General features: G+C 56.2%; 2 protein-coding genes across 5 annotated transcripts; both read right to left on the bottom strand.

The window, feature by feature from the left end:
• Positions 1–245: 245 nt before the first annotated feature.
• DYRK1B (dual specificity tyrosine phosphorylation regulated kinase 1B) lies at positions 246–8,926 on the bottom strand. 4 transcript variants are annotated; one of them, XM_047793928.1, is made up of 12 exons: positions 7,975–8,751; positions 6,553–6,716; positions 5,388–5,507; positions 5,103–5,291; positions 4,577–4,724; positions 3,278–3,564; positions 2,396–2,542; positions 2,175–2,315; positions 1,837–1,872; positions 1,557–1,752; positions 1,077–1,183; positions 246–981 (listed from the first exon to the last, which is right to left on the bottom strand). In XM_047793928.1, exons 1-12 carry the CDS (start codon positions 8,051–8,053, stop codon positions 610–612), a joined length of 1,986 nt encoding a protein of 661 aa, XP_047649884.1. In that variant the 5' UTR covers positions 8,054–8,751; the 3' UTR covers positions 246–609. The 4 variants fall into 4 exon arrangements, with proteins under 4 accessions (XP_047649884.1, XP_047649886.1, XP_047649883.1 ...); XM_047793930.1 differs by lacking the exon at positions 7,975–8,751 and adding an exon at positions 8,760–8,926 and having other exon boundaries at positions 1,557–1,872; XM_047793927.1 differs by having other exon boundaries at positions 1,557–1,872; positions 7,975–8,752.
• A 267-nt stretch (positions 8,927–9,193) lies between these two features.
• On the bottom strand, positions 9,194–20,596 carry FBL (fibrillarin). Its single transcript, XM_047793931.1, has 9 exons — positions 20,472–20,596; positions 14,676–14,858; positions 14,470–14,571; positions 14,287–14,381; positions 13,057–13,227; positions 11,567–11,699; positions 10,373–10,485; positions 9,406–9,551; positions 9,194–9,297 (listed from the first exon to the last, which is right to left on the bottom strand). The coding sequence occupies exons 1-9, from the start codon at positions 20,479–20,481 to the stop codon at positions 9,273–9,275; spliced, it is 978 nt and encodes a 325-aa protein (XP_047649887.1). The 5' UTR covers positions 20,482–20,596; the 3' UTR covers positions 9,194–9,272.
• Between the last annotated feature and the right edge of the window lie 634 nt (positions 20,597–21,230).

Genomic DNA, 21,230 nt, shown 5'->3' on the forward strand with positions numbered 1-21,230 from the left:
CTTCTGTCTTAGTTTACCCTAGAAAAGGCAATGTGGGCTAGGATGCTTTCCAGGGTCTCTGTCTAGGATTCCACAGCCCCAGACCGCCTACAGCCCCAGGTCTGGCATCAGCACTGCTAACATCCCCAGGGGACGCGTTACACATGAGAAAGCTCTTCCAGCACCCCTTCCCCAAACACGTTCCCCATCACACCGCTGAGGGCTGGGTGAGGGGAGCCAAGGCCTTGCAAACGCTCAGGCGGGCATGTGAGAAAGCTCTTTACTGGGGGGTACAGCGAGGAGGAGCAAGGCCATCTCCCCCTACCTGCCCCCACCCCCTCCTAGGGCCCTGGGGTGAGGGGACTCTCCCCCTCCCGCTGGACCACCACTGTCTTTGGTACAATAAATAGAAAACACAGGGGGAGAGGGGGCCAAGGGTCCAGTCCTTAGTGGGGAGGGTGCACCTAAACCCTTCTCCTTGACCCCCTGCCCCAGGCCCCAATCAGTGCAGGCCTCACCCACCCCGGCTGGGTAGCAGCAATTCCAGTCAAGGGGAAAGATGAGGATGGGAGCCCAGGGCCCCCAGATGGGGGGTATGGCTTCAGGAGGGGCCCCAGGGAGGGGGCAGGGTCATGAGCTGGCTGCCGTGCTCTGGGGTACACCACGGAGGCCCAAGCGAGGCCCCAGAGTGGCAGGGTCATCAGGGGGTGGGAGGGGTGGACGACCTCCTGTCATCCGAGTCCGGAGGGCTGAGGCAGCCGGGTGCTGGGGGGCAGGTGCCGGGTGAGGTGGGGAGCAGTCCGGAGGGCCTCCCACCAGGCTCACATCCATTAGCTCTGGGGGTGGTGGCGAGGTTGGTGATGGGGGACGACCAAGGCATCGGGGTTGGGGGGGTAACTGGGCCCCGGCCCCTGGCAGTGATGAGGCGGAGGCAGGGGCCTGATGTGTCTTGTGGGGCATATCACCCCCTGCCCAGGGGCGCAGCGGCTGGGAGGGTGGGACCTAAAGGAGCAAAGGAACAGTGGGTGATGGAGACCTAGGTCCTGAAGCCCCAGATACTCCACCACCCACCTCCAGAGTCCCCAAGGCCCCATTACCTGGGGGCTGTTCATCTCACAGTCAGTGATGGGGGGCCCAGGGCCCCCACAATATCGGTTGCTATAGCGGTAGGTCCGGTTGTCACTGGAGGAGCCACTGGAGCCTCCTGGAAGTGCCAGGGAAGGAGAGGAGAGGGCTTAGCTGAGGAGACGGGGCGGCTGGGTCTTCAGGTGGCAGAGTCTGGTTCACAGCCCAGGCTCAGGTCTAAGACTTTGGGCTGGTACCCACTGGGAGGATCAGGCCCAATTTTGAGACTAGGGGTCGGAGTTCAGTTTAGGGCATCAAAGAGTCAGAACCGAGCTCAGTTTGAGAGACCAGGTCAGGGCCAGTTTGAGCTCGCCTGCCCCACCCCTTCTGGAGTTTCAGGGTCATGCAGTTTCAAAGCTCTAGGTGAAGGCTCAGTGGCAGGGCTGGCCAGATCAGCCCAAACCAGAGATGCCCCCACCCCTGTTTTACCCCATCTGGCACTGAGCACCCACCAGAGCTGGAGATGGAGCTGGCGGTGCTGGAGGAGGGGCAGGTGTCAAGGGGCGCGGGCGACGTGGAGGCACTGCTGCCTGCCGGGCCCGTGTTGGTGGCCTCATCAGCCGTGCGGCGGAAGAAGCCATGCTGCAGAGCCCCCAGTGGGCTGATGCGGGCGGCGGGCTCATACTCCAGCATGCGCAGCACCAGGTCCTGGAAGCGGAGGTAGTCGGCGGGGCTGTGGCCCGGCTCCCCCGCCCGCCGGCCCCCGGGCCCGCCCGTCTGCACGCCCAGCACCTCCTGCAGCCGCCGTGTCCCGGGGCCCTGGTAATCCTGGCAGGGGGAGGTGGGAGGGGGGGCAAGAGAGTGGCCGTCAGTGGGCAGGAGGGGCAGGGAGACACACACGGGGAGACAGAGGCACAAGAGAGAAAGTAGAAAGAGAGAAGCTAAGAAGAGCTGTGGGGTGGGTAGGAGGAGAGATGGGGTGGGCGGGGGAGGAAGGAAAAGACAGGGCAGAGGAAGGAAGGGAAAGACACAAGGGAGAGGCAGCAGGGAGAGAGGGGGTAGGGCGCCCCAAGTGTGAGAGAGTGAGGGGCCGCAGGGGTGGGAGGAGCGGCGTGGGGCAGGGGCCGCACCTTCCTGAGTTCCTTTGTCCTTCGCAGGGTCCAGCCACCCCCAGGCAGCCGCTCAAAGTACTTTCGAGCCTTGGGTGCCTGGTCCAGCATGGGGGCTGGTGGGATGCCCAGCACCTCCACAATGCGGTTCATCTGGTCCACCTGGGAGCAGGCGGGCAGTCAGGGTCATCGGCCGGCCAGGCCTCCACCCCCTCCAGCACACCCCCTCCTCGGGAGCACACCTCATTGGAGCCACTGAAGAGGGGCTCTCCGGTGTGCATCTCCACCAGGATGCAGCCCAGGGACCACATGTCAATGGCCAGGTCGTAGGGTGTGCCCAGGAGCACCTCGGGCGAACGGTAGAAGCGGCTCTGGATGTACTGGTAGATCTGGGGGAGGGGAAAGGGCAACAGTCAGAGGTCCCAGCCTTCCCTGTGGGTACCCCCGACACCCCCAAACCTAGGAGGACTGACTGTGCACAAGCCTCCTGCTTCCAGAACTGGGGATGGGGGTCTTCAAACCCTGATGTTTTCAGCACAACCTCCCAAGGATTGCTGCCACTACCTCACTCATCAGTTTGAGTCTCTGCTGGCCTAGTCTGATCCCGATCTCCATCCCCTGGCCTGACCCTGAGCCCCTCTGAGTCACCAGGGTCCGGCAACCCGCAGACCTAGCCTCTTCCCACCCTTCCAATCCAGACCCTTTCAAACCACTACCAGCGTCTTCTCAAAGGCCTTCTCACTGGAAGCTACAAAGCTGAGGAGCCCTGCCCTCTTCCCTCCCCAGCTTTAAGAGCACAAGGTAAACAAACGGAGCAAAGTGCCACCCCTGGCTCAAAGGCCCCCAACTCCTCCTCCCCCTCCCCCATTCTGGCAGCCTCAAAACTGGCCCCGGGCTTCGTCCCCTCGGGCTCCACTCTTCGCTGTCCTTCAGGCAGGACACCCGGAGGCCCTCTCCATCACCCTCTTCACCCAATGACCCCACCCTCTGTACCTGCAGACACCCTGTCCCAAGCACTATCCCTCGGGCCGCTGCACGCGACCATCCAATCCCGTCCTGGTCCTCCGTCGGCCCCGCCCACTCCCTGACCACACCCACACCGCTAGCCCCGCCCCGGGCCGCACCCGCTGGCCGAGCTGGCAGGAGCTGCCAAAGTCCACGATCTTGATGGCGCTGCGCTTGGGGTTGCAGAGCAGGATGTTCTCGGGCTTGAGGTCGCAGTGAATGATGCTGAGCTCAGGCGTGGCCAGGAAGAGCAGCGCCGTGCAGAGCTGCTGCGCCAGCTTCCGCGTCAGGTTCAGCGAGACGCCGCGGAAGTGCGTGTTGCGCAGGAGGTCGTACAGGTTGTAGGAAAGCAGCTCGAACACCAGGCACAGGTGGTTCCGGAACATGAAGTGCCGCTTCAGGTGCACTGTTGGCAAGGAGGCGGAAATGGGCCGAAGGAGAAGAAACTGAGGCCGAGAGAGGGCCGGTGGCGGCCTGGGGTACCCAATAATAAAGAGATCTTTGTCTCTGCTTCTGGAGCACAGGCCAAACTGTTCTGCTAGCCAGGATTTTATTTCATTTACTTATTTTTTGGGGGCGTGTCCATGGCAGGAGCAAGTTCCCTGGCCAGGGATCGAACCTGTGCCTGTGCCACAGCAGCGACCCGGTCGCTGCAGCAACAACGCTGAATGTTTCACCTGCTGAACCACCACGGAACCCCCTGGGAGGTTTTTTGTTTTGTTTCTTGAGGATGTTTTTATGTCTATAACCTGATTCACACAGGAAGTTAAGTTAGCTCGCTTTTCAAGTCTCTCTCATATTTTCTGATTTAAACCAAAGAGAAAGTTTCCATTCAGTGCTGATGGGTCTTTAACACCATCCCTACACTTCCCCGTTTAATTTTATAACATTGTTTTAGTCTCAGTTGTTTATTTTGTGACAAAGGATACTTGGTTTCCATTTACTGTAAGGAAGTGCATTTTCCTTTTAAAAGAAACACACTCCTTAAATCCACTTTCTTTTTCTTAAGAGGAAGCAGTAGAGGAAAGAGGAAAAAACCCAGCAGAGGCGTTTAGAGTGGAGGCTCTGGAATCCACTGTCTGGCCAAATCATAGCTCTACTGAGTACAAACGCCACGATCTTACGCAAGTGACAGCACCTAAGTGCCTCTGTTTCTTCATCTCCAAGCTGTGGGCAATGATGCTCCTTCCCAGGGGGCTGTGGACAACTTACGTAAAGTTCTTACAACAGAGCCTGACCCTTAGAGAGCACCCAATAAACTTTGACCAGCTTTGTCATGGGAATAGGGTAAAAACTGTGAGGGTGGCAGGAGAAATCACTGATGTGGGGGATTACAGACCAAACCCTGCCCTGAGGACAGCAGCCCCCTCGGGTACTGAGGGTGGCTTATCCCCACACAGCCCTGCGGCGGGCCTCACCTATGTAGTACTTCATCTCTGTGTCATGCTGGTTCATCAGCTCCAGCAGCCGCAGCTCGATCTGGGCCTGGTTCAGGAAGGCCTTTTTGTTCTTGATGATCTTGATGGCCACCAGCTCCTGCGTCTGATGGTCATAGGCCTTCACCACCTGCCGGGGCAGGGCGCGTCACAAGACGAGGGCAAAGGGGCGTGAGGCACAGAGCCAGGTACCACTCGTCGCCCTCCAGCCAAGGAGACCCACCCATACCACCATCAACAATACTAATACTTCCAAATTGCAAGCTCGCCAATTGTCAGACACTCGTGTCAACACTGGACATGAGAAAACACAACAACCTTACATGGAGGGCCTGTTGCTGAGGCGCTCTTACAGAAACCGTGGCACAGGGAAACCAGACCGTGCTGATGAGTGGCCCAGCACGAAACGCGAAGCCACTGAACCACTCACTGGCTGTGGGGGTCAGCACCAGTGGTGCCTGCTCCTCCCAAGCCCCAGATCAGGGCTGGGGTCGGGGTCATCCCGCACCTGGCCAAAGGAGCCTTTGCCAATGAGGGAGTCGATCTCGTAGCGCTCCAGCCAGCGCTCGCCGCTGCGCACGATGTAGTCATGGTTGTCGTCGTCGTAACCGTGGTTCAGGACCTTTTTCTCCTTCTTGGTGCTCGAGTCCTGAGGTGGCACCTGCTGGGCCCGCCGCTTCTTCTTCGCATAGTAAACCTGCCGGGGACCGGCCAGGAGATGCGGACTGGTGAGCGACCTGTGCTGGCAGGCCAGGACCCCTCCGCACCCAGCCCGGGCCCCCACCCCGCCCACCTCATTGATGTGCTTGTAGGTCTTGATGAGGTCCACGGAGAGCTTGCGCAGCGGGGCCGAGGTCGCGTCTCGGAAGGCCAGGGGCAGCCTCCGCGGCAGCAGCCGCACATCAGGCAGTACCTGGGGGGAGGCCGGGGGGCCAGGTGGGCACTGAGGCCAGGCCTTCCCCTCCGACCTCAAGCGGGAGCCCTATCTGGGCAGCTGGCTCCTCGTGACTACAGGCAGGACCATGTGGTCATGGTCTGACCACCCCGCTAGAATGGAAACTCCCCAAGGACAGAGACTTCATCTCCTTCTTGCTTTATGTCCCGTGTCTGGAACAGGGCCTGGCACACAGATGTTCATTAGAAATTTGCTCAGAGAGGGACGGAGTGAACGGTTTACCCCGGACCTTTCATCCCGTCCCTTTCACTCTTTCCTAAACCTCCGTGGGGGAGATCTGAGAGAAACCTGGGGCTCTGCCCGCCCAGTCCTTCACCTGGAACCACCCCTTCTGGGCATTCCCCCTTGAGGGCCCCTATCTTGCTTTACCCTCATTCCCTGGGGCCATTCCAACCCTCACCCCCCACCCTGTGCATCTCTGCCCAGTTTTTCACCCTAAGGGTCTTGGATCTGGATCCAGCACCCTGGACCTCCCGCTCCATCCCGCTTCAGATTCTACGGTTCAAAACCTAACAGTCTCTACCCCTGAAGCTCCCGACCTGCATCCCCAGGCCCTGCTGACTCCAAGACCCTTTAGGCTCAACCCTCCTCCTCTTTTACCCCCTCTAGATCTTCCTCTCTGGACTTTTTTTCCCTTTGGTGAACATTTATTGAGTATTTACTATGTGCCAGATACTGTTCAGAGCATTTCCAACTGCATTTCATTAACGTGTTCAAGCCACACAATAACCGTGGGAGGCAAGTGTAACTATAGGCTGCATTTGACAGAAGTGGAAACTGAAGCAGGGAGAACCTACCTAAGTAACACGACCCCCCGGGCCAGGATTTGAACTCAGGCTCTCCAAACCTCGACTGCCAGCAACTCCTCTATATCTTCCACTCCCTTGGCACCCTTCATGGACCCCAGAGATTGTCCTGGACAGCGTACCATCTTTTTGGCTCCAAGACTCCTATCCCAGCCTCCCCCGACCCCAGGCAGGTGAGGAGCCAGGTGAACGCGTACCTGCGTGTGCTCCTGGGGCCCCGGGAAGCCAGAGAAGGGACCATGGCCCGGTGGGACGGCCATGGTGGGCTCAGAGGGCCGCAGGGGAGCGAGGCCTGGAGCGGGAGCCCGGCCGGGGGGCGCCTTCTCGCATCCTGCACCTCGGCTGCCACCGCCGCTGAGACCTGAGAGCGGGCGGGAGGCAGGGGAACAACATGGAACAAGGGGATGTGTGGGACAGTGCCAGGAAGGAGAGAGAGGGACATGAGGAAGAAGGCAGGGCACAAAGGGAAGAAGAAAAGGATACAACAGAGCAACAGGTGGCAATAAAAAGAGGGGAAGAGAGAAGTGGAGGTGGGAGGCAGAGCGGGTCCCCTCAAGTGGTTACAAAGTAGATGAAGAAGGCGGCAGAGAGGAACGTGGGAAAGGGAATGATTGGGAGCCAGGCAGGGATATGGGCCATGACAGGAAAGGACAGAAAGACACCAATAATTGGGGGGGGGGGGGGAAGAGAAGAGAGAAACCACAGACAGCAGAGCGGTAGGGTTCACTCTCCTTCCCATTTCTGCTCACGGCCCTCCCCAGGGCCCCTCACACATGATCCTGCCCTCCTGGAGTCCTTCCCTGAATGTCAGGATCTCGTCCCAGCAAGGTCCTTCCATCTCAAAATCTACCCTTCCCAGTAGGTCTCCCAATCCAAAGAACTCTGGAGTCGGAATCCTCCCAAACCACTTGAGTCTTCTGGGCCCCCTCCAAACCACAGTAGAGTCCTCTGCAGGCCCCGGGGATCAGGGTCCTCAGGGACCTCCTGCCCACACCAAGGTTATCTGAGGACCTCTTCCTAACAGAGTCCTACCCCTATGGCGTTCTCACCGGGCACACCCTTCCCAGGAGCCCCTCCCCAGATCTGTCCAGACTTCTTCCCTATCTTTTCTCCCATCGGGGACTGCCCCTCATGTAATCTGTCAAACCATATTTTGGTTCCTCCATGTCACAGCCTGGTTCCCCCTCCCCAGATTATTCCAAGGTCCCCCTCGCAATCAAGGCCCCACTCCTTCGGATGGAAACAAGGGGGAGGCGTCTCTTCCCACCGATCGTCCTTCTCTCTCCTACATGGATCCTACCCTCAACCTCCCCAACCAGTATTTCTGTCAGGGCTCTTTCTCCAGTCACTTCTCTACACCAGGGTCAATCCACAATGGTGCCCATTCCTAGAAGGCCCCCGCGGCCAAATTTCCCAAATATTACAGAGTTCTCCCCTTCCACAATATCTGCCACACCAAAATCCTCTCGCCACGGGCCTTCTCCCATGTCATTCCTTTTCTCCTATGTCAAGCCTTGCACTCCACGATCCCTCTCTCTCTTGGAGCTCCCCCACAAAACCTCTTCCCCACCAGAGGGGCCCTCCCACACCAGGACCCTCTCCCAGCCTCCGCCCCCTACCCGGGTCAGGGCTGGCGCGGGGCCCACGGGGGGCTGGGGCGCGGTGGGGCCCCCAGTGGTGTGGGCGAGCGGCCAGCATGGCGGCGGTAGCGGTGGTGAGGAGACGGCCGCCTGTCCCGGCCCGGCCGGCCCGGCAAGCCCCGCGGCGGGGAGGGCAAGCGGGACAGGCGGCCGGGTGGGTGACAACAGCAGCCGCCGCCGCTGGGGGCGGGGAGAGGAGGAGACGAGGGTCAGCCCGGGGCAAGCGGGGGAAGGGGAAAGCAGGTGGACGGGGGAGGGGCGGGTTAACCCTCGCCCCGCCGGCCCCGCCCAGCGCAGCCACCTGCCCCCGGGGACCCCGGCGTCCCGCCCTCCACCCTGGGGGCCCGCCCCGGCCAGGGGGAGCCCCGGCGGGCGGGGCTGGACCGAACCTGGCAGTCCACACCTACCATGGCAACAACCGTGCCATTGGTCACTACTGCCAAGAGCTCAACCAATCACAGTCCAGGACAGCTGTTGCTAGGCGACGACGATGCGGCCGGCGGAGCCGAGCCCAAACAAAGGGCGGGAGCGGGGCCCCGCTACCCCCTCCCAGCCTCACTCCCGAGACAGCTCTCTTCGCTCGGGCTCGGCCCCTTCCAGGAATCCAACTATGAATAGCCAGGCAAGGCCTGCACCTGCCTGCCGTACCCCTCCTCTCCTCCCTCGGCCTCGTGCTAAGTCTCGCGGCGACGCGGGCAGGGCGGGTCCCGTACTACCCTCCTCCCCGCAAGCGCGTGCCGCTCCATCCATAGCCGCGTTGTTACCTGAGGCCGCGAGCAAGGGAACTCAAACTGCTCGGGAAGCCCGAGCTCAGACCTGCCCACTGGCTGAAAGTATCCGGCGGACGCGGCGAGCCAGGGCCCCGATTACCCAGTAATGCAACCAGCAAAATGGCGACCACAACAAACCGGCACCCCCCGCCCTGGGCTCCGCCCCCACCCCCCCGAGCTGTTTCTCCTCACGTGACCCAGGGCAACACTCTGCGCCTGCGCTCGGAGGCGCTTACTGGTCTCCCAGCACAGCAAGCTATGAACCCCGCCCAAGCGCCGAAATCCAATTTACGGCTGCGCAAGAGCCCGCTAAGAAACGAGCACGCGCTGTGCGACCGGGAGAGTGCCCGCCCCCACCACGCAAGTAGACCAAGGGCGCATGCGCCCTGTTAAGAGCGGTCGCCAAGCAATCAGCAGCAAACAAGAAGGACGCATAAGTCTTTTAATAGAAAAACACGCGTGTAACAGTAGCAACACAGTCTCTCGCGATCCAGATGGCACTGGGCTTCAGTTCTTCACCTTGGGGGGTGGTCTGTGAGAGGAAACAGATGCAGGGACTCAGAAGTTACAAGCACTTTGGGGTACTCCTAACTAGTATTGAGACTTCCTGCTCTGGTGGATTACTGGGCCCCCTGCTTACCTGTACACACCCACGACCACAGCGTGGTCTCTTTCGTACGGCTCTAGGGTCAGCTGCTCCTGGGGCTTCATGTTCTCCTGCTGCATCTTTTTCACTTCAGAGGCAAACACGGCCTCAGCAGAGGCTGTGGAGTCAATGCAGTTGGCCTGAAGAAGAAAAAGGGTCTGAAGTCTGCAGCAAGGGTTTGGGGCTGTTTTCCCTTTGTTGTGCTCTTTCAAACCAGTAGAATTTTTAAATTGGAAAATAGGCTTTGGAAATGTAGGGAAAGACTTTGTTAGGTAAGTTTTTAAGCAGTTTGGGTTTGAAACAGGAAGGCTTCAGCAGAGCTCTATTTATCTAAAGGCAAGTGTTTAAAATTTCCACTCCGGTTTCCCCCCTCCCCACCCCCATTTCCTCTTTAACAATCGCAATAATGCAGCTGAGATTACTAAAACAAATGCAGCAAGTGGTTAGGAAATGCTCAATCTGGTTGAAAGTACACTGGAGAGGTCTCTGTACTTCAAAATAAAACGTTTTTAAAAATGTACCTAGCATTTATCTGGTATTTATTTTATACCAGGTTCTTGGCTAAACACTCCATACATATATTGAGAAATTTAGTCCTTACATCAACCCTAAAAGAGTTAGGACTAAAATTGCTATTTCACAAGTGAAGCAACAGGCATATATATAGGTCACCTGCTCAAAGACACACACAGCAAGCTGGGATTCAAACTCATACGTGGGGATCATGCACTGAACCACGACAGTCTATTGCCTCTTTAAATCCTAAGGTTTTTAGTTTTGCAGACATTTTTCATTACTTGCTATTTGATTGGGTGGTTTATAGGGAGCTGGGTAGGGAACACACCAACTGGATTAGGGCAGAGGGAAGCCCCCCCCTCCCCCCCCGAGTTTTAACTGGCTACATGGCAGGTATAGAGAGAAGATACTGCCACCCCATCTTAGACTCCTCTATGCCCCGCACCTTAATGGAGATCACAAAGTGTCCTCCATTGCGTAGGAAGGTGTGAGCATTCAGGGCTACAATCCGAGTCTGGTCTGGCTGGGCCACATCAGCAAAGATCACATCCACCATCGCTAGGAGAAAGAAGTAACACTTACAAGCTGGATCCACAGGATCGTCCCAGCTCCTCCCCGGGGCCTGTGCCCCATCACCAGCAGGTTCCGGGCAGAGTCCTCCCTGCTTCCAGTCTCACTTCCCCCCATTGATCCCCCTCCCTCCACAGTGCCCCCAAGATGGGCCAAAAAAACCCTCAATCACACCGTTCACTCATTCCTCTTATAAACCATGTTGCCACCTACTCTGTGGCCAGCCCCGGGCTGGGTGTGGGGGACAGAGAGACGAGTCAGACCCGGACCCTGCCCTCGAGACGCTCCCGGGTCTGGGGGGGGGAGACAGACACGTCATCAAAAAGGCAAGTAAAGGTGAGCACGTACAGGCAAGAGAGTCTGCAGGACTGTCACACAAAAACAAGCCACAGGCTAAGGGGTATGGCATGAAGGCACCGGGTAAAAACTCACAGAAAGAAAAACCAGGGGGATGATGCAAGCAGTATTTTCAAGGCAGTGTGGGTCAAAAAAAAAAAAAAAAAAAAGCTTAAAAAAATGGAAAAGATGGTGCAATGAAAACTGACTTTCAAAAACCAGGAAAAGCAGACATCAAATTGTTCATATCGGTTACCTCTGGGGGTGATTTATAAGGCACTCCATTTTTACACTATGCTTCTGAATTTTTGCGTTTTTTTTTTTTTTTTTTTTTTTAAACAAAGTCATTGACATTCACAGTGGGCTCCTCTGGGCCAGGCCACGCTCAGTTGTGCTTTCTGGGGTATGATCTCCCCAGAGGAGGGCAAGGACCTCTGAAGGAGGAGGTTACACACAAGCCGGGGGCAGTGTGAAAGGTACCGTGTTTTGGAGGGAGGCAGGAAGGACGGGGGAGGGTTCCTGGGGGGAGGGCCTTCCGAGAGTGCCAGACACACGAAGTGGGACGGCCACCTCCACAGCCTCACCGGGCTCTCTCCACCCTTTCCATTCCTGCAGACTCGAGAGGCCTGTGCATCCACTCTAATTCCATCCAAATCAGGGCTCTGGAGGCCGCATCCAGGGAACCTGGAGCGACCTGTCCTACCCCACCAGGGCCAAGCCCTGGGCCCCTCACCGATGAGCATGCGGTATTTGTGCGGGTGCCGAGCATCTTCGATGACGGGAATGATGTTGGTCCTCTTCTTGGCCAGGTTAATGAGGTCACGGCCGGAACGGTGGGAGAACTCAACTGCATAGACCAGACCATCCTAAAACAAAGCAAAAGCAAACAAAAATAACAACAATACTAAGTTCTCACGGATGGAGGGCCTATTTGGGGGTCACATATTGTATGCATCTCTTCAAATCCCTATCATTTAATGACTTATTATCATTTTACAGATGAACACACTGAAGTCTAGAAGATGTGAAATCATGGGCTAAGGGTTATTTGATCCGACTTGGTCAGATCTGAGGGCCCGGGCCTCCAATGTAGGCTTAAAACCAGGATGTCGTAATAGCTAAGAATATTTGCAATGGGCCAGGCACTGCTTTAGGCACATAATAGGAATTAACTCACTTAATTTCACAATGACTTTATTTTCCAGAGGAGCAAACTGAGGCGCAAGAGGGTAAGTAACTAGCTGAAAGTCACTTCACCGTCAAAAGCCCACAGTGGAGCCGGGGGTTTTTAACCACTAAGTGACACAGCCTACAGCGGTAGAGCTGAGTGAGAGGTCCTACAGCGAGATGCACAGGCGCCCTCTCAACAGGGAGCCGTCCACCGCCCAGAAACACAGGTCCTGGCAGTTCCTGCTGTGGCTCATCGGGTGAAGAATCTGACTAGTATCCATGAGGACGTGGGTTCGAACCCCTGGCCTTGCTCAGTGGGTTAAAGGACCCAGCGTTGCCATGAGCTGTGGTGTAGGTCACTGATACGGCTTGGGTTTGGCGTGGCTGTGGCTGTGGCGAAGACCGGCAGCTGCAGCTCCAATTCGAACCCTGGCCTGGGAACCTCCATATGCCATGGGTGCAGCCTTAAGAAAAAAAAAAAAAAGACACAGGCCCAGAAACTGACACCTCCTGTTCCTCCAAGAGAAATCAGACCAGATTTGAGGGGTATCAGTTTTTGTTTGTTTCCTTTTTGTTTTTTAGGGCTGCACTGCAGCATATGGAGGGTCTCAGGCTAGGGGTCTAATCAGAGCTGCAGCCACCGGCCTAAGCCACAGCCACAGCAGTGTGGGATCCAAGCCACATCTGCCACCTACACTGGGAGCTTGTGGCCACACCGGATCCTTAACCCACTGAGTGAGGCCAGGGATTGAACTGCATTCTCTTGGATACTAGTTGAGCTCTTGAACCTGCCAAGCCACAATGGGAACTCGGGGGTTTCAGTTTTTAAGGTGGGCAGCCACATCAGACAGCCTGCTATCTATACTCTCGGCTCTGGGCCCCTCTCACAGTGGTCGCCCTGACACCCAAGTCCCTCCCCTCCAGGTCAAGAACTCAGCAGTGAGGCTGAATGAGGCCTCATGCGGCTCCAGCTGCTCCTTTTGCTCACGGGCACTCTAAGTCAGGCTGGCAGAGGAGGTGGCCGTCCCCTCCCTCCCCGCTCTTCCTACTCACCGGGCCCACGATGTCAGAGACGTGGGAGACGGTGGTGCCTGAGGCAGCCCCCAGGTAGAGCACCTTGGCCCCCGGCTTGATGTGGATCTGGTCTACACCGCCCAGGATCGCTGCCGCCAGCTTAGAACGGAAGGGGTTCCAGGCACGGTACTCGATTTTGTCATCTCCCTCCTGGGCAGGGAGAGATGGGGTGGAAGTCAGCGCCAGGCTCTTCTGCAAGACCCCACTGCTCTTAACTCTAGGTGCCCCCAAAGGGACTGGAGGCCCAGTCATCGTACAAGAAACAAATGGAGCCACACAGGCACAGGGCCTGCCCTTTTGGGGAGATTCCTGACTCAGAGAGAAGGGGCGGAGACAGACATAAACAGAGACAAGGTCATCCCAGGTTTAACCGCCAGGTAAGACCTATGCATTCGCTCTACACACCCCGACTGGGTGGCACATGCTGCGTGCGGCCCAGTGCTCAGGCACTGGGGAAACACGGGGAACCAAAGGCCTCCACCCTCAAGGAGCTGAGGAGACGCTGGATGGACCACACCTACGGCACAGCAGCCAGCGGCTGCGGGGGCTCTGTGGAAAAGACCCCACCAGGAAGGAACACGTGACCACGGGGAGCAGGGCGCGGGCAGGTAAAAATGAGAGCAGGCGCCAGAAGAGCCGAGTGAAGCAGACCCAAAGGTGAGGCTGGGGACGTGCTTTCCTGCTTTCCTGGCAGCAGGACAGCCAGCAGGAAGGCCCTGAGGCAGGAGTGTGCTTGGCAACACAGAAGTGGCAGGGTCTACAGGGCAGGGGAAGGGCCGTGAGGGCTGCTCTTGACAGATGCGGTGGTGTGAGGTGGGCTCCTGAGAAAGACAAGGTGACACCTGACCAGATGCTGATGATGCCCTGGAGCCAGCCACGCACAGAGCCAGGAGGAGTGTCCCATGGCACAGGGAAGGCTGCGGGAGCGGCGGGAAGACACTTGCTTAGAGGGGACAGAGGGAGGGGATGGTGGGGAAGAGGAGCTGGAATGTGTGGGGCCTTCCAGGCCACACTGAGGACTTGGGACCATAGCCAGGGGGATGTCATGGAAAGCGGCCGGGGAGGGGACCTTGTGCTCCGGGGGACTGATGGATTAAGAGGATCCCCAGGCTGTCACAGGTGGGATGCACGGTGGAGCAGGGAGACCAGACCCCCGGTTACACTGTCGGCTGGGGGCCCTGGTGGCTTAGCCAGGTGCCCAGGTCTCACCGAAATCGAAACTCTCTTCTCTCCATAAACAGATTCTCCAGGGACCAGATTCTTGGTGACCAGGGCATCTTCCTTTCCCCGGCAGATGAAGACGCCTGGGCCAGGGGACCAGAGCAGGGTGAACACCGCCGCGCGGCGCCACAGCCCAGCCCTCGCCTCCCGGGCCCGGCCGCCCTCACTCACCCTCATGCCGATGGGGCTCCACCATCACATTCTTCCCCGATTGGTTTCCTTTTTTTCCTCCCCGACCACGACCCCGGCTGCCCCCGGACTGGAACCCACCACCTGCAAGGCAGAGCCGCGGCCGTGAGAGGGGGCCCCGGGCCGGGCTCTTCCCTCCCGGCTCCCCAAGCCCAGCCTCCCCGGTCCCCAGCCGCCGCCTCGCTCACCTCTTCCGCCGCCGCCGCCGCCGCCTCGGCCTCGGCCCCGAAAGCCCCCGCCGCGGCCTCGGCCGCCGCCGCCGCCGCCGAAGCCTCCTCGGCCTCCGCCGAAGCCCCCACGGCCTCCGCCTCGACCGCCACGGTCACCAAAGCCCCCTCGGCCACCGAAGCCGCCCCCTCGGGGGCTGAAACCTGCGATGGAAACAGGAATCAACGGCAGGGCCTTGATGCTTGAGGAGTCACCCCGCCTCGGAGGGACCCCGCTCCAGAGAGAAAGGGGACGACGGGCACTACGCGCAGGGTCCGCGGGCAGAAGCGACAAAGGAAGTGGGGCTGTTCATCACCAACGTGAAAAGGGTCAACAGTTACACCCGACAGAGATGTCTCCGTGTCCCCTTAAGCGAAAAGAGCAAGTCCTGGAAAACCACATCTAACGCAGCAGCCCTCGAATAAAGTTCAACTAAAATTAAACGCCCCTGCGCTGTGTCGACTTGTGCGCTCGCCCTCGCTCCTCGCCCCGAAAGAGGAAAGAGGATAAATGCAAAAGGTTCGCCATCAGGCTTCAGGAGGGAGAAACTGATTCCTGGTTTAGGACAGGGGAGGAAAACAAAGGTAAACAAAGATCACTGGCAACCCCCAGCTCTTCTCAGTGGGTAGGAAAGTCTCAGAACTCCTTCTCTTTTCAGCATTCCCTGCTCTGAAGAGCGCACGCTGGGTGCGTACACGCCCGGTGCGTACACGCCCTGTGGCAGCAGGTGGCAGCAGGGGGCCCGGCACCCTGGAAATTTCTTCAGGCGCTCCCACGCCTGACCTTGAGTGCGGAAAAGGCCAACCCCCCAAACAGAGGGAGGCCTTTCGGCTTCCAAACAGCTCAAGTCCCTCCCAGCTGAGGGGAGGGGTGAAGACAAGCACAAACCAAATTGTCCCTTAAGGATGGGAAAGAGCTCCCAAGCAGTTTGGGGCCTGTCAACAAGACGGAAAGTTTAAGGGAAAAAAAAATTCAGAGACTTTACTTCCACCACTTCAAGACAAACATTGTTCATCACTGAGCACAAAGATGGCTGAAGCAGACAGAATTCTCCGGGTGAGAAAAGAGTATTTGACTTTTCTGTGACGGTTTCTCTGCAGTACTTTCAGAAAAATGAGGTAACAAAGTCATTAGAGTGAAAATTAGTGATGCTTTAACATGATCTTGGAGTTCCCACTGTGGTGCAGTGGGTCAGTGATCTGGCTTGTCTTTATGGGGGCGCTGGTTGCCTCCCTGGCCTGCTGTGGTGAGTTAAGGGCGAAGTGGGTTAGGGATCCAGAGTTGCTGCAGCTGGTGTGGGTTGCAGGTGCTGTGGCTCAGATTCGATCCCTGACTGGGGAACTTCCATATGCTGTGGGTGTGGCTGAAAAAGAAAAAAAAAAAAAGATCTCACTTGATGAAAACTAGTCAATAATAAACGTGCTAAAGTTTTGGTAAAGGTCCATTATAGCCATACTCATGCCTTTCTATGGTGTCAAGGACGAAAACCTACAGCTTTTAATAGTTCGTTGTAATTTAACTGTTTAAAACACAACAGGTTTCAAAACTCCGACTGTGCCAAGAGTTGTTCCGCTCTAGTCTCCTGCTCCCTCTGCCGTCCACGGCCCGCATAGCCGCCGTGACTGGGCTTTGCAAAACGAAAACCACATCTCGGCAGCCCCCTGCCCAAATCCCTTCAAAGGTTTTCCATCACCTTCCAAGGGAAATCAAAATTCTTTTCTCCAGTTTTCAAAGCCCTAAATCAGTGGGTCCCACCCTTGCTCGATCCTGTTATCCAGAGATTCTGATGTAATTGTCTGGGGTGGGGGCTTGGGCAGGGGGCCTTTTCAAGTTCCCCAGGTGACTACTGTGTGCAGCCCAAAAGGAGAACCACCTCCACCGTGCTCGCTTTGGCTGACTTTTCTGACCTCGCTCTAAGTTGGATTCCCTGCTCTTCCTCCCCAAGAAGGAACTCGCTCTCCAGTTTCTAAACGTGTCTCCTGTTCCCTGGGTCCTGAGGACAGGTGCTTGACTCGCCCCCTCCACTGCAGTCAGGTCTCTGAGCAAACACTGCTTCCTCAGAAGGGCCTTCTCAGGCTACCTGACCTGTACTCTGCTGTTTCTTAGCAAGGATCACACGTGGCATTTGAGAAATTACTGCTGCCTGCCTCCCCCACTAGAATCAAGCTGCGAATGGACAGGGATGTCTGTTTGGATCATCACTATACCCACAGCACCCTGCACAGCACTTGGCACAAAGTATGGGCTCAATAAATATTTTTATTTATTTAAAAAAAATTTTATGGCTGTACCCAGGGCCTAGGGAAGTTCCAGGGACCGAATTGGAACTGCAGCTGCAGCATCATCGGACCCTTTACCTACTGTGCTGGGCTGAGCATCCAACTCGCACCTCTGCAGCAATCTGAGCTGCTGCAGTCTTCACCCATAGCAGGAACTCCAAATAATTCTTTCTCTTTTTCTTTCTTTTTGGCCAGGCTGGCAGCATGGGGAAGAAGTGCCTGGGCCAGGGATCAAACTAAAGCCACAGCAGAGACAATGCTAGACCCTTAACCCCGCTGGGGATCAATAGTAAAGGAGCTGTCTGCTGATGACTTCAGCCCCTGGGTTTCTGTCTCCTGAAGAAAGCACCCTCTCTGTCCATTCAGGAGGCAGGTGATCAGATGGTGACCAGAGCCCGGGTCCCTCCCCTCAAGCAGCTCCTCTGCTGAATACAGGGAGATGGCCACGCCATTCATAACCCTAGAGAGGAGGGAAGGTTCAGGCAAGTCTTGAAAAATTCACTGGCAAGATGGAGATGGAACTTACACAGTGCCCACCTCATAGAGTCATAAAGATTAAATGACAGTACCCACAAAGCACTTCACTTAATACACTGCCTGGCACACCGTCTGAATACATTATTCAAACTCAGGGGAATAAATCCCTCCTCCTCCCTACTTAGGGGAGAAGCCACTGGGCATAAAGACTGGTAACCCAGGCCCCAGGCCCAGCATGGGCCACAGTGGATCCAGTCAATACTCAAAATACAGCCTTTTTTTTTTTTTTTTAAATTACAAGGCCACATGTATTAAAACAGTTCAAACAGATCTAACAATAACAATAACAAAATTCCACTCAGAGCGATTATAAAGGGGATTTATGCCATAACCCCAGATGTCTCCTCCTTTTTAAATCCCTTGCATTCAGCAAGCACTGTGAGGAAATATGTCTTAATCCATTTCAGGTCCTGGGTTCTTAGAAAGATGCACTGAACAACACACACATTCACACACCTTTTTCTAGAAGTTTTGGGTGGATGGTCCACAGACCCCCAGTTTAAACTGCTCTCCACCTCGGGCCTTCTCTCTCTCAAAGATGGTACCTCCACCCCTCCAGTTACACACACCCAAACCCTCAGTTGTCCTTGACCCCTCTCTCACACCTGCATACAAGCTGTTGGCTCTATCTTCAAAATATGTTCCCAAATGGTGACAATTTGTCAGCCAGGTCCACTGCTACCACCCTGGCCTATCATCTCCTAGTAGATGACAGCAACCAACTTCCCACTGATGAGTCTGCTTTCATTCTTGTTCCCCTAAAGTCTTTTTTCTTTTTTGGTTTTTAGGGCTGCACCCGTGGCATATGGAAGTTTCCAGGCTAAGAGTCCAATCCGAGCCGCAGCTGCTGGCCTACACCACAGCTCATGGCAATGCTGGATCCTTAACCCACTGAGCGAGGCCAGGGATCGAACCCACATCCTTGTGGATACTAATCAGATTCGTTTTCCGCTGTACCACGACAAGAACTCCCCCTCCTAAAATCTTTTATACACAGAAGCAGGAAGGATCCTTTTAAATGTCTCAGTCAAGTCTGACTGACATCATGTCTCGGTTCAGAATCTCCCAAAGGCTTCTTCTCTCAACCAGACTAAACTCCTTGCTAAAGAGCTGACTCCTGACAATTTCTACAACTTTACAGCCTAATACAGCGAAGGAGGGGTTGGAAGGAAGGTGTATCTTGAGCCACTCCTGGGGTAATCAGACCACAGGATGCTTGCAGGCATACCAGGGTCTCATGGAGACACCCCTCCTGACACTTCTCATCCCACAAGTAGATCCCCAAACACTGAAGAGAAAGGTAACTTGGGAGGCAGCATGGACCCACAAAACAGCCTCCCCCTCCCCCCGACACCTCCAGATGACCCCATCCCTCCACAGGCTGGGGTCAGGGGGGACTGGAAAGGAAGGAAAAAAAAAAAAACAAAACTTTTGGTCAGGATAGAAGATTTCCCCAACTCCAAGGGAACCAAGTTACATGGAGGGGCTTGGCCTGACTTAGGAAGAAGGACCATAATCTCGTTTCCCTTAAGAAGATAACAATTGGAGCCAATACTATTATATGTCAAGGGCTGTGCTATATGAGATACAGTTGACATAACGTTGTGTAAGTTCAAGGCATACAACCTGTTGATTTGATACTGGTATATTGTGAAATGACTGTCAGCAGGTGCTGGTTTTTTTCTTTTTTCCGTCTTTTTGCCTTTTCTAGGGCAGCTTCCCGAGGCATATGGAGGTTCCCAGGCTAGGGGTCCAATCGGAGCTGTAGCCACCGGCCTACACCAGAGCCACAGCAACGTGAGATCTGAGCCGCGTCTGCAACATACACCACAGCTCACGGCAATGCCGGATCCTTAACCCACTGAGCAAGGCCAGGGATCGAATCCGAAACCTCATGGTTCCTAGTCGGATTTGTTAACCACTGCGCCACGATGGGAACTCCCGGTATTTTTTCTTAACATGATTTCACTAAATTAGAGCTGGGTGCCATTTTTCATTGATGAGATAACAGAGGCTCAGAGAGAGAAAGTCACTTACTTGCTCCAGATCACACAGTAAATTAAGCATAGTGAGGACTGAAACTTTGAACGGAGGCTCTTCTGCTGTCAAAGCCTGTACTCTCATCATTAGACCAAGAGGGAGATGCATTGGGTTCATCAAAATCTCGAGTAAGATCGGAATGGATAAAAACACTCATGCTCCGTGATTACGCGCCCCCCCCCCCGCCCACTTTAATCCTATACTGGGCTGTCAAGTTTCACCTCATCTCTCACCAGCACTAGGCCCAGGATCTCCATCCTCATGGACCCGCCCCTCTCTGGTGAGTGGAGAGCGGGAAAATGGGCCAGAGAGACTACCAAGCCGGGAGAATCTATCCATGCCGGCCCTCTCCGAGAAGCTGGATGTTGGGGCCAAGGGTACCGCAGTAGCGGTGGCGACACAGGAGCATACCCGGTCCTCTCAGACCCAGCTTTCGGACCCCCGAATCAGCGACTCTCCGCCTCCGAACCAGGACAAATTCCCAAATCCCACGCCCAGAGATCCGAGACCCTAGATGCCTGGATCTGGATTCTGGGTTAGTATTCGCGATTGCCGCGGCCGGCCCAACATCCAAGACCTCTAATGACAGCTTCAATGAAACGAATCCCAGGTCAAGACACAACCCTCCTCAAGCCCACGCCAAAGACCCTCGACCCACGACTGTGACCTCGGGAGAGCCAGTCACAAAGCTCCAGACCAGGAACCCGAACCCTGGGCTCAAGTTCAATCACCATGCAAAAGCGAGCCCCCTTCACCCACTCCGGAGAGCGGAACCAAGACCCCCTCCCCACAAGAGACCGGATCCGGGGCTCAGAACTCCTTCCCCCAGGCCAAGACCACCCTACCCCTTCGTTCCGGCCTGGCACCCCGATCCCCACCAGGCCCCAGTCCCAGACCCCCGATCCCAACCCCGGCCCGTACCTGGTTTCATAGCGAGCACAGAGGTTCGCTACTCAGTAATCTGAGGCTCTTTCGACTCCACGCGTCCCGGGCTTACGCACGTGGAAAGGAGCGCAGGCGCGCGGCGACGTGCGGCGCGTGACGCAAGCACGCAGACCCCATCCCTCGGAGCCACAGCCCCGCCCATGGCTTGTGTGCGCGCTGTGGGCGGGGATTCTCGAGCCCCTCCCGGTACCGCCTCTTCGACCGCCGCTGGCGCCGCCTTTCCTGTGCCGCGCTTGCTGCCTGAACACTCTTGCCGCTTCCTCTCCACCTGTGCAAGCACCCCAGTAATCAGGTCTCCAAACCTTCGCACGGGCTACCCCCAGCTCCTCTTCTCTATTCCTGATTAACTCCCTAAGTTTCCCTCTACACCTGAAAGCCTTCCCTGATCCATTTCCACCCCCAAGAACAAGGGCCAACTCTGGACTCGCATTCATATATTCGAAAAGCACTAATTATGCGCCTGAATGTACGAAGCACTGTTCTAGGCTTTGGAAATATGGCAGAGAACAAGACAGACACATCCCCACCCTCCTGGAGCTCATCTTGCAATGGGGGAAACAGACAGCAAACGAGTTAGTAAAAATCATTGTTGAATGATAGAAGGCTGTAAGTGCTTTGGAGAAAATAGCAGGGAAGGGAATAGGGACTGGTGTTGGGAGTGGGGGACAGTGTGTGAAATTTCTTACCCGGTGGTCAGGGAGCCCATCTGGTGATTTTTGAGCAAAGAGCGAAAGA

The sequence above is a fragment of the Phacochoerus africanus genome, chromosome 8 (genome assembly GCF_016906955.1).
Source record: "Phacochoerus africanus isolate WHEZ1 chromosome 8, ROS_Pafr_v1, whole genome shotgun sequence".
NCBI lineage: Eukaryota > Metazoa > Chordata > Mammalia > Artiodactyla > Suidae > Phacochoerus > Phacochoerus africanus.